Source organism: Bos grunniens, chromosome 18, assembly GCF_055505025.1.
Source record: "Bos grunniens cultivar Pamir isolate PY7600 chromosome 18, Bosgru_T2T1.0, whole genome shotgun sequence".
In the NCBI taxonomy this organism is placed as follows: domain Eukaryota; kingdom Metazoa; phylum Chordata; class Mammalia; order Artiodactyla; family Bovidae; genus Bos; species Bos grunniens.
The window spans coordinates 32,841,239-32,860,004 of record NC_141182.1 but is presented as its reverse complement, the minus strand read 5'-3'; the positions used below and the strand labels follow the sequence as shown (position 1 = coordinate 32,860,004).

General features: G+C 40.5%; 1 protein-coding gene across 2 annotated transcripts in view; it reads left to right on the top strand.

The window, feature by feature from the left end:
- CDH11 (cadherin 11) overlaps window positions 1-18,766 on the top strand; it is a 155,143-nt gene that overhangs the window by 113,571 nt on the left and 22,806 nt on the right. For both annotated transcript variants that reach the window (XM_086349559.1, XM_086349560.1), the window contains exons 6-8: window positions 59-226; window positions 3,701-3,888; window positions 11,218-11,471. In XM_086349559.1, the coding sequence (XP_086205685.1) occupies window positions 59-226; window positions 3,701-3,888; window positions 11,218-11,471 (610 nt within the window). The remainder of the gene's footprint in view (window positions 1-58; window positions 227-3,700; window positions 3,889-11,217; window positions 11,472-18,766) is intronic.

The following is an 18,766-nucleotide window of genomic DNA, read 5'->3' as shown; positions in this document are numbered from 1 at the left end:
CTTTCTTGTTATAATGTAATTAATGAAGATCTGTGGTGTTCCCTGCTCGCCTGTCCAGGTATCATCAGAACTGCCCTTCCCAACATGGATAGGGAAGCCAAGGAGGAGTACCATGTGGTGATCCAGGCCAAGGACATGGGTGGACACATGGGTGGACTCTCAGGGACAACCAAAGTGACGATCACACTGACCGACGTCAACGACAACCCACCAAAGTTTCCGCAGAGTAAGTCAGTGGGCTTGGTTTTCACTTTCCAATGGTGCCACAGCCAACTCTCTTCTCTGACCCATCCCTGCTATACTCAACTTTCCAGAAGGAATCTAGAGTAACGGAGGCTCTTTATAACATTCTTGATAAAAAAAAACAAAACACAGAAGACAGCAGTAATAACAACAGAAATCTTAAGTGGAGGAGAGGTAGTGGGAGAAAGTGGGAGAAAGGCATGGAATGTTTCACAACCCTGGAAAGAGAAAAATCCATTTTGCTAGGCACTCATAATGTGATGTAGTAATTAATTAACTTTTCTGCCTCAGTGTTCTCATTTCTAACCTGAATATGTAATCGTAGCTGGATCAGTTCTCTATTGCTACCTAACAAACTACTTCGGATCTTGTGCTTTAAAACAATAATAATTGTTTATTTTGTCATGAGTCTGAAATGTGGGCAAAACCTGAAAGAGGCAGCTTGTTTCTGTTTCACAGCATCAGTTGGCAGAGTTTGACTGAGGCTAGAAGATCCACTTCCAAGCTGGTTCAGTCACGAGGCTGGCAAGTTAATGTCAGCTGTTGCTTCCCGTTCGTGTCAGCCTCTCCAAGGAGTGGCTTGGATGGGTTCTGAAAGTGAGAAGAGCCCCAAGGACACCAAGTAGAAACTGTATTGCCTGTTGTAACCGAGCTTCAGAAATCACATAGCATCATTTCCACTGTAGTCATAAGACTGCTCAAATTTAAGTGGAGTTCTTACAGACCCCACCTTTCAAGGGAAGGACTGTTAAAGCCTCTTTGAAAGAGAAGCATATGGGTTGGGAGATACTGTTTGGACTATTTTTGCAAAATAAAATCTTCCACAAGATTCAGTTAATAGGATACTGGGACTCCCCCGGTGGTCCAGTGATTAAGAATTTGTCTTGCAGTGCAGGAGACACAGGTTCAATCCCTGGTCGGGGCATTAGGATCCTACATGCTCTGGGGAAACTGGGCCCACGTGCTGCAACTACTGAGCCCGAGCCACAGCTAGAGAGTCCATGTGCCAAGATCTTGCGTGCTGCAGCTAAGACCCAGCAGAGCAAAATAGACAAATAAATATTTTTAAAAAAACATTTAAATTAGTTGGATATTGTTAGAACTACATGAGCTACTGTAGAATCTTACAATGATGTCTGGCATAAGCTCTCAACAAAGGTTAGCCATTGTTATAATCTAGGTGATTATGGTCCTACAAAATTAATAGGATTGCAGCAGGAAATAAAAGAAAAATAATTTGAAAGGTCATTATTAACAATCATAATTACAACAACTACAACCTTTCAATGAATAGTTACTACTATTGCAAATCTCTATGAGAGCCTCTATTTCACAGATAAAACTGGGTTCCATGGAAGGTGCTGTAAGTTGCCTGAAGAATTACAGCATAGCCAGATTTTGAACACAAATCTGGTTATGTGTATAGTGCAGGTATAGACAGAGGTACAGTATAACCATAATGATGCTGGTGCTGATAGATCATGGGGAGTTCAGCATGAAAGCTTCTTTATTAGATTAGCTGGTAGAGCCTATGAGTTTATTGCCAGAGAGATGGCACTTTTTACAAATGAGAAAACAGGGAAGGCCACCAAGTATGGTCCCAGAAAGGACCATGGTCACTCAAAGGAATTCAAAGACAACAATCTCTGGAAGGGAGACATTAAGGTGGAGGATTACAGGGTGACAGCCAATTCTCATAAAGTCCCCAAAGAGATGAAGATTACTTTGCTTGGTCAGGCACAAGATTCAGCATCCCCAATAAGCTTAAGCCTCATAGAGCACTCTAAGAAGCTGCATGCTCCATTATCCACACTCTGAAACTGTCTGGTATGGATGCTGGATGGAAAGGACCATGCGGGGCTATTAGCAGGCGGTGATCAATGTCCTTGCTCACCTGCCGGCATAGAGTGAAGGTACATCACTGCTGTGAAGATAACCAGTTTTATAGCTGTGGACTTGAATGAGATTTAGAGAAAATTACCTGAGAGCAAGTTTTTCTAAACCTTGATGTAAATTGGTAATTATCTACAGAGACTCCCATCTCCTACTTGTGCTTTATCATGGAGGACATGGTGTGTTTAAGTTGAATATGGGTCTGAACAGAAAGCAGTCACAGCCAAACAATATAGATAAATGTACACAGAGTATGAAAATTGATAAAATCCACGTAAGGAGAAACTAAAGCTTAAATTGCTTAAGTAGCTTGTCCCAAACTACTAGGTTTGGCGGTGACAGAGGCAGAGATATCCAACCCTTGCTTCTCTACGTTGTTTCGCAGAGAATATTTTTTTAATTCTGATGATACAATTGAGATGATCTCAAGTCTTATTTCTTTAATGAAACCTTTCAGCGACTTCCTACACGTTTTTAAAGAAACTCGGACATCTTTTCCGGCTCCTGCAGTGCCCTTTGTGCACAGTTAGGCCCCAGCCCATTTACACTGATTTCCTACCAGAAGGCTGCAATCACACCTGTGGTCTTACTCTTCTGTATATATTCACTGTTTTCACTTTAGGGTTTTTGCAATTTGCTGTTTGCTTTGTTTGTACTTTCATCCCCAGATATTTACATGATTTATCCGGCCCAGTCCTTTCAGGAGATATTCACACACACTCACATGAACACACTCACACACAACATACACTTATACACAGTCACACTTATACACTTTCATTATCCTTTGTCCCTTACTGTATTTTTCTCCTTCTTAGCAATGATATCAGAGTATGTATACATCTGATTTTTTTTTCTCTGTAGAAGGAGGGAAGAATCTTGACTCTTTCATTTACTACTGAGTTCCCAAAGGCTAGGACAGTGCTCAGCATATAGTAGGTTCCCAATACATATTAAATCTATGTGGAAATGTCACACTGTGAGAAACCTTTCCATATAAGATATTCATTCATCAAATGGTGAAGGAGGTAAAGTAAGAAGAGAGTCAAATATAGAGCTGGAAGGGTCATGACCTTGAAAGACAAAATTTGCATTTGACTTTAAAATAAATATGGAGCTACAGAAGGCTTTTAAACAGAGAAGACATCCTCTTTCTGGGCACCTGGGAGTGCCATATGTGAGCCTGAGAATGAACTCTGGGCCATTCCAAAGACGTAAAGAGAGGTTTTGATTTTTTTTGAATGTGTGAAGATATGCATGGGCCTCCATCAGTTCCTCATGGGAAATGTAACTGGGCATTGTTTTCCTTTCTCACGTGTGGCACATGCCCCCACCCTACCACTCTGGACCCTGATATTATTTCATCATTCTTTACAGAAAACATTTCTTTGACAAGCAAGCTGTGTGGGATCTTCCTTGCATCCATTCACTTCTTTTCATGTTTTCAATCAATAGGAAGCTCAGTGTCAAACCCTTTGAGAAATTTATTGGGATTCAATGAAATCTAAAGTCTTACAGCTGCCAAATAAAAGGGAAAATAAAAATAGATATCTTCTTCTTCTAGGCGTATACCAGATGTCTGTGTCAGAAGCAGCTGTCCCAGGGGAGGAAGTGGGAAGAGTGAAGGCTAAAGATCCAGACATTGGAGAAAATGGCTTAGTCACGTACAATATTGTTGATGGAGATGGGATGGAATTGTTTGAAATCACAACGGACTATGAAACACAGGAGGGCGTGGTGAAACTGAAAAAGGTGAGTTAGGGTGAGGAGTCAGATGTGGCAGCAGTGTGGCCTGCTTTGCCAGGACAACGCTGCAGGAAACAAAGAGTTGAAGGCTAAAAACTGAGAATATGGACAACTGAGGGCTGGACTTCAGACTTTGCAGCTGAGCTTTGAGCTTTTGGGAGAGAACAGAACTATATTTCAGAGGGAGCTGGCAGAAGGGACTGATGATGCCTACCTGAGATTGATAGTTTTTATACAACTTGGGGACTATAGTCAATAATAATGTAATATCTTGCTATTGTGACAGATGACAATCAGACTTGCCATTTTGAAATGTATACAAATATCAAATCACTGTGTTGTACACCAGGAACTAGCATGGTACTGTAGGTCAATTATTCTTCAAAAACAAACCAAAAAACAGACTCATGGACAAAGAGATCAGATGTATGGTTATCAGAGGTGGAGGATGGGGAAAGGGGAAGTTGGATGAAGGCAGTCAAAAGGGAAAAACTCCCATTTATAAGATGAATAAGTATTAGGGATATAATTAATACTGCTGAATGTTATATATGAAAGTTGTTCAGTGAGTAAATCCTTAAGAGTTTTCATCAAAAAGAAATTTTTGCTTTTTCTTTTGTATCTATATGAGATGATGAATGTTCACTAAACTTACTGTGGTAATGATTTCATGATGTATGAAAGTCAGATTTTATACTGTATATCTTAAGCTTATACAGTACTGTATGTCAATTATATCTCAGTAAAACTGGAAGAAAGAGAGGGGGTGATAATACTTGCCCTGAGATTACTGATTAGTTCTTTTATGCCTTGGCACAGTTTCCTCAGGGAAAGAAAGATGTTTAGATAAATCTAGATTTTGGAGCAGCCCTCAGCATGCATGAGGTTTCCTCGTTGGATCTGCCAAGCTGAGTCTATTAATATAGATTCTCCAGAACTTTTCCCATCTCAAACATCCAAGGTCTGTTACATTATTAGGCCTTCTATGAAACGTGAACCAAACCCTCTGCTCAATTTTCTCTCAGAACTGAGCCTGAGAAACAAAAATAATGGATCTTCCCTCATAGTCAGCTAAATTGTTGCTAAAAATGTGTTCCTGGGATTAATTCACTACAAAGATGAGCTTATTGTTTATTCTTATTTTGTTTTTTTAATTTATTCAATTCTAAATATTGGCCAGAGATAGCCTGTGACTCATACTAACCTTTGTTTGGTATATGATGAAAATCATATAAAATAGATGGTAGTATCCCTGTGGGCAATGATACCTTAGTTTAATTAGGAGGAGGCTGGGGCTCAGACAGGTTAAATAATTTAATCCTGTTGTAATCACACAGCTAGCAATTTAAAGACATGGAATTCAAAATTAATGTATTCTAAAACATCTTTCCACTTAAGGCATTTTGGAAATAGCTGGACCAAAAAGGTTTTATAAAAGAGAGCCAGATTGGTTTTGCTTTCAGTGTATATTCTAGTAAAACGATTACCACCCCCCCACACCGATTTACCACTTGAGAAATCAATATCTCTCCATCATTAAAGTATAAGGAGTATCAAATCTGAATTGGATGATGGAATTACCTTGGTTTTAATCAAACATTCATTTTCAACTTGATTTTGTAGCCTGAAGATTAAGCTCCTTGGTATGATAGGAAAGATTGGACTTGAACACTGATGAAAAAATTAATTTCAAGAACCAATAAAGAGTTTAGCTGCTGGAGAGGAGGCAAGGGTGGGATGGGAGGGAGATTCCTGGGAGGAATCTTTTAGTAAAGGGAGCAGGGAGAGATGTGTTCTCAGAAGCCCACTTTTCACAACATATGAAAGCAACGTTGTTGGGTTTGGGAGAAATATGAGGGGACCCAAAAACAAAGAAAGTAGGAGTGACTCTGTCATGAAAGAGTATGGAAGTTGGGGTAAACTTTGGATATATGGAAAAATCAACATTAGTGATGATGAATGGTATAGTCTCCGAAGCCTAATCACCAGCCACAAGGGGCTGGGATAATCACTCCCTCTGGTTTCTCCTCTGGAAAAGTAGCTGTGTGAATTGGCCTGTAGCATAGAGCTGTCAACTTGCTTTGTTAATTAATATGACTATCCCTCCTGCCTGACACTGACATACGAGCAGTGACATCAACGATTCCTGCCCGCATCCTTGGCTGTTCAAGTAATTGGTAGTTGGTTATGCTAAGGTTGTCACCTGTTTTCAGTGTATTCAGGGTATGAACACACACTGTGTCTCTAAAATCTGAAACATTTAAGTCACCCCATGGGACTAACACATTGCAAATGAGCTCTCTGCATATGATTAATTTGCACATTTCCCCCCAATTCAATGTGTTTATTTCAGGCAAAGGAATAATCTTCCATAAAGCACTGATGTTTAAGTTGAAAACAGAGTAGGATGTTCTTTCATTTGTAAAAGAACATTTCCTTAAACTTATAGCATAAAGTTCTGACTGTCCAGGAGGAAAAAAAAAATATTGAGAGGTGAATTTAATAGAGTAAATTGATGGAAGCATTATATATTATTTAATAATATAAAAAGATGTCGAGAGACCCACCAAACTATTTTTGCCTTTTAAAAATATTCTCTAATATAGTTGTTTTTTTTCACTTGTTTCTTAATTCATTCAACTTATTTTTCTACCAAGAGTGATTGAGTTTTTATTATTTGTCAGGCAGGCCCTTTGTGAGAGGCTGGGCATCTAAAATTGAAGAAACAGAGTTCTGGTCATAGCGAGATCAGAATTTAACAGGACAGTTAAGCAAAGAAGACAATTAAAATAGAGAGGGTGTTTCTGACCCTTGAGATTTTTAACATTTCAGGACAGAGACTTCTTTGATGTAGGGGGCAGTTCTGTGCATTGTATGGTGTTTAGCAACATCCTGACCTCTCCTTACTTGATGTCAGAAAGCACACACCCAGCCCCACCAGCTGTGATGACAAAATATAGCTCCAGACAAAGCCTAATATTCCCTGGGGTGAGGCACAGCAAAATCACTTCCTGGTTGAGAAGCAACTGTGATAACGCATGATAGTGTCTATGAATATGGGTCATGGATGACCACTTACAGGGAGCAGTTCTAGAGCTACGTCTTCATAGGTGAGTAGGAATTTATCAAGTGGATAAGGAGAGAAGGGTCAGAGAACACTAGTGCCTGAAGGACTGGTCTTGATGAAAACAGGACACATTTAAGAAACTTGAGTGAGTTCAGTCTTGAGGGTTTTGAGATGGATACAGTGGGACCAGTTGAAAAAATCTTGCTAGAATTCAAGAGAGAAATTACAAAGACTGGAAGAAGGCAGAAGAGATAAACGTAAAGAATTCAAGAGTTTATAAACAGTGCTGCGATGAACATTGGGGTAAGAAAGCTATGGTACATATACACAATGGAGTATTACTCAGCCATTAAAAAGAATACATTTGAATCAGTTCTAATGAGGTGGATGAAACTGGAGCCTATTATACAGAGTGAAGTAAGCCAGAAGGAAAAACATAAATACAGTATACTAACGCATATATATGGAATTTAGAAAGATGGTATCAATAACCTGGTATACGAGATAGCAAAAGAGACACTGATGTATAGAACAGTCTTATGGACTCTGTGGGAGAGGGAGAGGGTGGGAAGATTTGGGAGAGTGACATTGAAACATGTAGAATATCATGTAAGAAACGAGTTGCCAGTCCAGGTTCGATGCACGATACTGGATGCTTGGGGCTGGTGCACTGGGACGACCCAGAGGGATGGTATGGGGAGGGAGGAGGGAGGAGGGTTCAGGATGGGGAACACATGTATGCCTGTGGTGGATTCATTTTGATATTTGGCAAAACTAATACAATTATGTAAAATTTAAAAATAAAATAAAATTTAAAAGAAAAAAAAAAAAAGAATTCAAGAGTTACTTAGGAGTTATTCATGTATTGAATGGGCTTCCCTGGTGGCTTAGATGGTAAAGAATCTGCCTGCAGTGCAGGAGACCCCGGGTTCAATGCCTAGGTTGGGAAGTTCCACTAGAGAAGGGAAAGGCTACCCACTCCAGTATTCTTGCCTGGAGAATTTCATGGACAGAAAAGAAGCCTGAAGGGCTCTAGCCTATGGGGTCACAAAGAGTTGGACCTGAGTGACTAACACTTTCACTTTCTTGTACTGAATAGCTTAGAAAATAATAAATATTTCTTGAATACCCTGTGTGAGACAGAGTGTCAGGCTTATAAAAAAGAGAGAGAAACGGAGGAGCTGCCTTCAGCATATTGAGATGGTCTCTGTGTGACTAGCTGAAGAAGAACCAGTGCAAAGTAAAAATGAGACCTGTAGGTGGCTTGGTGGACTTAGGAAAATCCGATGCTGCAACAGCTTTGACTGAATGGGATTCCCAGTTATCACTGAGAGATCTCTTCATGGTCTCTGAGGTATTCGCTTTCAAACAAATAAACTCCTTGTAAAGCAGTGAGAGAGCAGTATTAGAAGGCATTTTAAATATTTTTAAAATAACAATTTTAGTAAAGCCACTTTTATGCCTGATTATGGCTTCCCCAGTGGCTCAGTGGTCAAAAAAAAAAGAGTGCCTACAATGCAGAAGCCACAGGAGACGTGGGTTCAATCCTGGGTTTGGAAGATCCCCTGGAGGAGGAATGGAAACCCTCTCCAGTATTCTTGCCTGGAGAATCCCCTGGACAAAGGAATCTGGTAGTCTACAGTCCATGGGGTCACAGAGTCAGACACAACTGAAGCGACTTAGCATGCACTCATGCATGCCTGATTATTTCTTTATGTTCTCTGTCCACATATATATAGATGTGGATGTGTAACATTTAACACAGTTGCAGTCATTGAGTAATCAGATGTGTTAACTTAATAGCACATCATAAATGTCTTACATGCTGTTATATAATATACATAATCATTTTTAATGACTACATAACATCCCATCCTATTGATGGACCATTATTTCCTTAATAAAATCTCACAGTTGGATTTGGTGTTTTGTGTGTATGTTTCCCAGGATTAGATATAACCCCTCAATGATGTCTAAACAACATCATGCATTTTTGAATACTGTGTGTTTTGGTTTTATGTTGAATTAATCCCTCAGGCAGGATTTTTAGAGGTGGGATTAGTAAACTCGGGAGTATTGAGATTTTTATGGCTTATGTAGTATGTTGCTTCATATAGCTTCATTTCAACTACTCATAACATGGATAGGGAAACTACCTTAAATCTCTTTTGGAAGGAGGCAGGGAATAAATTAGAGGCAGATGCTTAAATGTTGTCCATCCATCAACTCTGCTTTCCTTTCAGCCACAGTGATTGGTGCATACTATCACTTGGTATAGTCATTCCTGGGTGCTGGGGAGGCAGAGGTCAGCAAAGATCAACGCAACTGCGCATAGTTCTTTGGGATGCTCCTCACCCAGCAGGGGTGGGGGACAAGGGACTGCAGATGGGCAATTAAGGGGCCAGACCAATCTGTCTGGGGGAGATGGGGAGGATTTCATAAGCCTGGGATGACCACCAGACGACAGTAAAGTTTCACCAAACTAGAAAGGGCATTCCAGACAAGCATTTGCAAAGATCTGGGGAGAATTGCTCTAGATTCAGCAGGTACCAGTCAAACTATACTATACCAACTTTAACATTAACAAGGTTTTCCAGTGGAAACAGTGCTCTGGGTCCTTAGGCGTGTACCTAAGTCAAGTTCAAAACATTCTGTTACCAGGTGAATCGATAGATTACCTGAGAGAAGAAAATTTCTTCTTGCCTGGTCTCAGAACTATCATATTCAGGTTTTTTATTTTGTCTAATAATCACAGAGATTTTTGAAGGATTGCAGCAGTCTCACACCTTCAGCCTATAAATACCCTTCCTTCCTGCTGTTCAGTAACCCAGTGAAGGACAAAGAGACTGCTGGGGAACCTGGAACAGCTGGGGACAGATTTTGCTTCAAGAAAAGGGAGTGTTCTCTGAATCTGGCGAGAACAGTTTCAAGGGTGTTGAATGCTTCTAACCTTCCTGAAACTGGAACCATCCTCAGTTAGAATTCTGTAGAATTAGGTTAGGACTAAGCCCTATGATTACATGCCCATTCAAAATAAAACTAGGCGGATGACAGCAACATGGCAGGCAGATGCTAGCCTTAAAAGACCCAACTCTTTGCAAACATTTGGGAGTTCAGCGTCATTCAGAGTGCTAATTAGAAAGTTCGGTTTCCGGGCAGGAAGGCTTGTTTCTCCTCTGTGATTTTACTTTGCACCCGTTGCTGACTGATTCACAGAACCACCCCTCCTTCAGAATGTGGGAGTGCTTACTATCAGTTTCTTAATAATGACAGCCATTCAAATGTTACTTCATTTTTTTTTCACATGTGTGTAAAACCTATATTATTTATAATTGTTTTTCTCTCAATGGACTTCTGTACAAATATACATTCTTGTAACTGGGAAGTACTCACACTGTCCTATATCACTTGCCATAAATAGGAAGTAACCTAAAAAAATGAATTCAGTCCAAACAAAGTGATGTCATTCCATTCTAGCTAGAGAGTTCTATCGTAATCTTTCAAAAGGGAGATTAGGAAGCATAACCGGTATGTTAAAAATTAGTACTGAGTAGGAAGCATAACAGGTATGTTAAAAATTAGTACTGAGATGTCCTTGATGTGTTTGAGAATGAAAGAATTGGAAAAAGGATAATAGTATCAGTAATGAGGATAATGTCATTCAAAAAACCCACCCACTCAAATTACCCATAAACCATGTTAAGTTGGTCCATAATCTGTTAAGTCAGATTATGGACCACTGCTGGTAAGGTTTCTAGACTTTGAGAAATGCTCTGTGGTCAAAAAGTTTAAAAATGAGACTGTTAATATGATTAAGCCAGAGTGTGTGTGGGTAGAGGGGAGAGTCATCTAACAAGACATTGCTTTTTTCTCTAAAATTCATTGAGTATTTTTATTACCAAGATTCTTAGTACTTTTCATAATGGGCTACAACATTTATTTTTGTAATGTTTTAATTCCTTTCCTTAAGTGATTTTAGTGACTGAATTGGGAAGCCTTAGTGTGTTCAGATAATGTGGTTCATTTTAGATGATGGGGTCCTTCGGAGTCTGCCCTGCTCCTAGAATTACCCATTAAACACATTCCAAGTTTTAACAATTGATTTGTCTGATTTTCTGACCAAATGGCTCAGGTAATTGGATATTGAATAGACACTGATTTTCTGTCTTTGAACAACTATTCACGCTGCCCTATAAAAACAATCAGGTCTTTCTTTTCCATTATTCTTTCAAGGAATTAGTTGTCAATCTTCTCTTCTTTTTTGCCAGCCTGTAGATTTTGAAACCAAAAGAGCATACAGCTTGAAGGTAGAGGCAGCCAACGTGCACATTGACCCAAAGTTCATCAGCAATGGGCCTTTCAAGGACACCGTGACAGTCAAGATTGCAGTAGAAGATGCTGATGAGCCCCCTATGTTCTTGGCCCCAAGTTATATCCACGAAGTCCAAGAAAATGCAGCCCCTGGCACTGTGGTGGGGAGAGTGCATGCCAAAGACCCTGATGCTGCCAACAGCCCAATAAGGTACAGATAAACTTATTTTTAAAGTCTGGATGGGGAATTCTAGAGGCAAGAGGTTTTAGGAAAGCCCTACAGGAGCCACATCCTTCAGTCTCAAGAAGGGTCCAAGATATCATTAAATGTAAACAAGATGAAGACTTAGGAGACATGAAAATTCTACTCCAGTTATTTGGATAGACTCATTCAGGCTCCATAATTTCTGGAGCAGATTTCCTGGTTATACTAGGTAATATAACCCTTATCTTCACCTGTCTGTCTCAGAGAATTGTGGTGAAGTATAAATAATGGTTGTAAAATAATAACTGTAATTCTAATTTATTGAATACCTTTCTATGTTCCCGTTACTTCACTAAGGGGAATCAGATACATAAATTAATTTATCCTGTCAACATTATTTTATAGGAATTATTATTCCTTAAGCTGAGACAAAAACAGGGTTCTGCAGGACAAAGTGACTTAACCAAAGAACCCAGACAGTGATCAGGGGGCTCAGAAAGCAAGCCCTGTCTATCTAACTGCTGAACATTTTGAAGAGACAATAAAGTGACCCTCAAATTTAAAGTGCTTTTCTTATCATGAATACATTTTTGTGACTTAGAAAAGAAAACTAGAAAACAGAACCCTGCCTCCCCTGTCTCCCCAACCTGAGCTAATAACCAATGAGACTGATGATGAAGATGAGACAGTGTTGAGAAAGAAGCTGACCAGAAGGAAGCTTGAGTTATACAGTCAAGGCATGTCTATATAGGGCAGGAATGGAAAGTTGTCTGAAACCTGCCCTGGATTCTAGCAGGTGTTTGTACTTCCGTGGCCACTCCCCTAATTCTGTTCTTGCTTAGATTCCTCCCTCTGCCTGCTCATGGTCTCCCTACCCCCAGACTACCACCTACCTTTCCATCATCCTGTAGCAAGATCCAAACATCATATCGTGCTTCAGTTAAACAACAACAACAAAAAAGTCACTGATCAAATTGTTTCTCATTGTCTCATAATCCAAAATAATCTCAAGTCTCTCACTCAGCTTAAGCTCTTCTTCAAGCCCCACCCCTCAGTTACTGCTGGTCTCTCTGCGTTCTTCCTCTCCCTTCTCACCAGACTCTTAGTTGCAGCTAGACTAGGCTATTTCCTGTCCTTTTCTAGTTCCTGACTTTTGTATGTTCTTCCTCCTGGTTGGAGCTCTCTCCCTCATCCTTTCCAGCTTGCAACATGGTACTCATTTTTCCCATCTCCACTTAGGTGTCATGTCCTCTAGGAGTTCTCCCAGGCACCCTAAGACAGATCGGATGCAGCTTCTACCTCACAGCTCTTACCATGCTGCATCACAGTGACAGCTTACACTGTGTTGCCATTGGCATACTCAAAGAGGGCCAGGGATATGTCTGTCTAGGTCATGGGTTGATAAGTTACAGCCCACAGAACAAGCCACCGTCTGCATTTTGAGGAACCTCTATACTGCTTTCCATAACAGCTGTATCTTGAACAGATACCTGAACTCCCATGTTCACTGCAGTGTTATTCATGATAGACAGGCTATGGAAGTAATCTAAATTTCCATCGACAGATGAATGGACAAAGAAATCATGATATATCTATATAATAGAATATTATTTAGCCTGAAGAAAGAAAATTCTGCCAATGGTGATAACATATGTGTATTTTGGGGATAAACTCCAGTACTTTGGCCACCTCATGCGAAGAGTTGACTCATTGGAAAAGACTCTGATGCTGGGAGGGATTGGGGGCAAGAGGAGAAGGGGATGACAGAGGATGAGATGGCTGGATGGCATCACTGACTTGATGGACGTGAGTTTGGGTGAACTCCGGGAGTTGGTGATGGACAGGCGTGCTCCAATTCATGGGGTTGCAAAGAGTCGGACACGACTGAGCGACTGATCTGATCTGATCTGATGCTAAATGATGAATAAATACTATGCTAAATGACAAAGGTCTATATAGTCAAAGCTTTGGTTTTTCCAGTAGTCCTGTATGGATGTGAGAGCAGGACCATAAAGAAGGCTGAATGCTGAAGAATTGATGCTTTCAAATTGTGGTGCTGGAGAAGTCTTGAGAGTCCCTTGGACAGCAAGGAGATCAAACCAGTCAGTCCTAAAGGAAATCAACCCTGACTATTCATTGGAAGGACTGATGCTGAAGCTGAAGCTCCAATACTTTGGCCATCTGATGCAAATAAATGACTCACTGAAAAAGACCCTGACGCTGGGAAAGATTGAAGGCAAAAGGAGGAGGTGGCAGAGGATGAGATGGTTAGATTGCATCACTAACTCAATGGACATGAGTTTGAGAAAACTCCAGGAGATAGTGAAGGATAAGGAAGCCTGGCATGCTGCAGTCCATGGGGTAGCAAAGAGTTGAACACAATTTAGCAACTAAACAACAACAACAACTGCTAAATGAAATAAGCTGGACTCAGAAAGACATAAGATATAGCATGTTACTCCTATGTGGCATCTAAAAAAGTCTAATTGATAGAAACAGAGTAGAACAGTGGTTGCCAGGATCTAGAGAATAGGGGAAATGGGGGGGGATATTGACCAGCATGGTAACTATAGTTAATAATAATGTATTGTGGACTTGACATTTACAAAGAGAGTAGATCTTAAGTGTTCTTGCCCCCACACACAGGCAAAACACACACAAGAATAGTAACTATGCGAGGAGGCAACGAATATGTTAATTAGTTTGATCATGGTAATCATTACACAAGGTATACTTATTTTGAAACATCATGTTGTTAGACATTAAATACAGATTTTTCATTATTATTAATCATATCTCAATAAAGCTGGGAAGAAAAGTAAATATATCTGAATATGAAAAAAAAAAATCACAGACAGTGGAGTTTTTCTATTTATACCAAAAAAAAAAATGCTGACAGAGCAGAAGGAAGTCCAAATGTAAATGTTGTTCAGTTGCCTTTAAGTCTTTAAAGGCAGACAGTTTTTAAAGGCAGAGAAACGAAGACAGTTTTCTTGGCTCCAGACAACCCTGCGCTAAGTTATAGAAGTTAGTCCTCAAACAACCTTGAGACAGTGATCACTTTAGGATCCAATAGATGGAAATACTGGAGCTCAAAGTACTGACGTGAATTGCTCAAAGTTACATGACCAGTCAGTATTGGAGACTGGATTTTAATCCGTATCTGCCTTGAGTGGTTTACTCTGGCTGAGCAGGCACTAATGGAAAGATTTCCCAGGAAAGTTTGAGTACTGTGCTCTGTATGCAAGAAGATACATTACGTAACGACTGGAAAAGGTCAGTGTTCATTCCAATCCCAAAGAAAGGCAATGCCAAAGAATGCTCAAACTACCGCACAATTGCACTCATCTCACATGCTAGTAAAGTAATGCTCAAAATTCTCCAAGCCAGGCTTCAGTAATATGTGAACCGTGAACTTCCTGATGTTCAAGCTGGTTTTAGAAAAGGAAGAGGAACCAGAGATCAAATTGCCAACATCCGCTGGATCATGGAAAAAGCAAGAGAGTTCCAGAAAAACATCTATTTCTGCTTTATTGACTATGCCAAAGCCTTTGACTGTGTGGATCACAATAAACTGTGGGAAAATCTGAAAGAGATGGGAATACCAGACCACTTGACCTGCCTCTTGAGAAATCTGTATGCAGGTCAGGAAGCAACAGTTAGAACTGGACATGGAACAACAGACTGGTTCCAAATAGGAAAAGGAGTATGTCAAGCCTGTATATTGTCACCCTGCTTATTTAACTTATATGCAGAGTACATCATGAGAAACGCTGGACTGGAAGAGGCACAAGCTGGAATCAAGATTGCCGGGAGAAATATCAATAACCTCAGATATGCAGATGACACCACCCTTATGGCAGAAAGTGAAGAGGAACTAAAAAGCCTCTTGATGAAAGTAAAAGTGGAGAGTGAAAAAGTTGGCTTAAAGCTCAACATTCAGAGAACGAAGATCATGGCATCTGGTCCCACCACTTCATAGGAAATAGATGGGGAAACAGTGGAAACAGTGTCAGACTTTACTTTTTTGGTTTCCAAAATCACTGCAGATGGTGACTGCAGCCATGAAATTAAAAGACGCTTACTCCTTGGAAGGAAAGTTATGACCAACCTAGATAGCATATTGAAAAGCAGAGATGTTACTTTGCCAACAAAGGTCCGTCTAGTCAAGGCTATGGTTTTTCCAGTGGTCATGTATGCATGTGAGAGTTGGACTGTGAAGAAGGCTGAGCGCCGAAGAATTGATACTTTTGAACTGTGGTGTTGGAGAAGACTCTTGAGAGTCCCTTGGACTGCAAGGAGATCCAACCAGTCCATTCTGAAGGAGATCAGCCCTGGGATTTCTTTGGAAGGAATGATGCTAAAGCTGAAACTCCAGTACTTTGGCCACCTCATGCGAAGAGTTGACTCATTGGAAAAGACTCTGATGCTGGGAGGGATTGGGGGCAGGAGGAGAAGGGGACGACAGAGGATGAGATGGCTGGATGGCATCACTGACTTGATGGACGTGAGTCTCAGTGAACTCCGGGAGTTGGTGTTGGACAGGGAGGCCTGGGGTGCTGCAATTCATGGGGTCGCAAAGAGTCGGACACGACTGAGCGACTGATCTGATCTGAGGAGCTTGATAGCACCTTTAAACTACTCAAAAATTTTCATGGTGTTAATTTTAAACTAATTAGCTCTGCCCTAGGATATTGAGGTACATTAGCAGCATTTTCGGAGAAGGCAATGGCATCCCACTCCAGTACTCTTGCCTGGAAAATCCCATGGACAGAGGAGCCTGGTAGGCTGCAGTCTATGGGGTCGCTAAGAGTCAGGCACGACTGAGCGACTTCACTTTCACTTTCCACTTTCATGCATTGGAAAAGGAAATGGCAACCCACTCCAGTGTTCTTGCCTGGAGAATCCCAGGGATGGGGGAGCCTGGTGGGCTACAGGGTCGCACGGAGTTGGACACACCTGAAGCAACTTAGCAGCAGTAGCATTTTAGAAGTGGTGACGTAAAAACACATGAACAACCGCTCATTTCCTTGGCACCTCATTATTTCTGGGGATCCACATCTGTGATTGGTTATTTGGGTCATATTTTCATTTGAATGAAATGAATGAATGAAGGCATTTTTCATGTCTATAATTATCCAAAGATGCTCATTACTGCCCTTGAACCAACTTCCCTCAACCACTCAGGTCCTAGTTGTTAGAACTACCAAACAATGCATAGAAAAACTTTTAAAGTTTTTTATTCGGTAAGCTTTCTAGCCAGACTGCCTACTTTCCTGAGTGCTTATTTTTACCTTTAAGGGCATTTGTGTCCTTGGACATACAGGTAGGGCCTTATAGTGTCACCCAAACTCTTAGCTGCTTAGAAATTTTTGCAAATCTTTCTTCTCAGACTCTGTAGCATTAGAGACCCTTTCTTTACCATTGCCTTCCTAAAATATTCTTTCGTCTTAGCTTCATTGCCAGTAACCTCTTCATGCCTCAGACATACGTGGTGTCTTTGCTAGTTTTCCATCCCAGCCCAGTCACTGGGGACTCCCTGAGACTCAACCTTTGACCTCAGGTTTTCTTTCTCCCTGTGTCCATTTATTTATAGTTTCATTCCATTCTGCTGTTTAAATTGAGTTAATGCTCCAGATTTTCTACCTCTAGACTGATCTTTCTCCCTGACTCTAATTCTGTACTTTTTCTGCTATCTGCTGTGCATTTTTACCCACTTCCTTTTCCCTTCCCTCGCTCATTCATTAGAAAGATATTTTTGAGCCTATGCTTCTTGTGACATACTTTAAAAAGAAGAAGAAGAAGATCAGCTCTTCTCGTAACTTTGTGAAACCTATGATAGACTTGAATCTTTCCTCCCTGGCATGGCAGCGTAGCCCTAGTAGAATTTAAGTCTCTCCTTCCTGCTAAGTTGACTTTGTTTTAGTATTTCCCAGTGCCTCCCTCTCTGTGACACTCATGCTAAAAATTCTCTAGGACTCTCCCAGCTTCCCACAGATCCCCAAATATCAACTCAATCTTACTGGTTCTGTCTTTATCACATGGCCTTTCATTCCCTCTGTCACTCCTACACCGAACTCTTTTATCACCTCATATTCCTTAAAAAGTACATCAACTCCTTAAGTTTCCACTGCTCCTTCCCCCACTCTCACTAGCTCAGCCCACCTTGCCCCCCGTATCGTGTTCATCATCCTGATGGTCTGATTCAGTCTGTTTTTCCTCTGATGGAAAGCCCTTCGTGATTTTTTCACTGGATGAAAGTCATACTCTGTAGACTGACATTCGAGAGCTTCCATGGTCTACCCAGTGCGCATTAGCGGTGACAACAGCAAAAATCATAGCAGCTGTATTTGTTGTTCTGTTGACTGTGTGAGGCACTGGGTTGTACATCTTCAACATCTGTTGTTTCATGTCATCCTCACAGAAGACCTGAGAGTTGGGAACTATTAATATTCTAGTTTAAATGATAAGTAAGCTGAGATTTAAAGAACTTAAGTGGCTTCTCCAATATCACTTGATGTATATACAGTGGGGACATGAACTTGTACCTAGGACTTTACAAAACCAAAATCCATGTGCTCCACTTGTATAGAATAACACTTTGTTAATTATCTTTCTTCCCATGAGCCTGTCTTGTCATGTCAAGTAGATAGTAAACTCCCTGGAGTCAGGGAAAATATGTTATTTTTTTCTCTTTTTTTCACATAGAGCTCTACTTAGGGTTCAGTCAGCTCAATCACTGAGCTTCTACTGACATTTATGAGGTGTGTGGTAGTTTATCTTCTGTTTTATCACCGGGGAAGGGGACTCATCATTCCATTCCCATAGGGAGCTGTGAAGTCAACGGTATCATGGATGAGCTCATGTTTTATGTTTTATGAAGTGCTGCTCCATACTTATTTCCTCTTTCTTGGAAATAACATGATCTAGAACTGGAAGATCCAGGTTCTAATATTGGCTCCCCAGAAACCAGGAGATAGGTCATTTGCAAATCCCATCATTTATAAATTGAAGAGATTAAACTCTGTGACACCCAGGGTCTTTGCTATCTCTTTGTAATATTATTTGGTTGTATGGCTCTCAGTGAATGCCTTTAGACATATGTACAGCTGGCCGTCTTTAGCCATGGATTCTGCATTGATGGGTTCCATATTGATGGATTCAATCAACTGCAGATCCAAAATATTTTGCAGGAAAAAAGCCCAGAAAGGTTCCAAAAAGCATAACTTGATTTGTGGAACACCAGCAACTACTTACATAGCATTTACATTATATTAAGTATTTAAGTAATCTAGAGATAA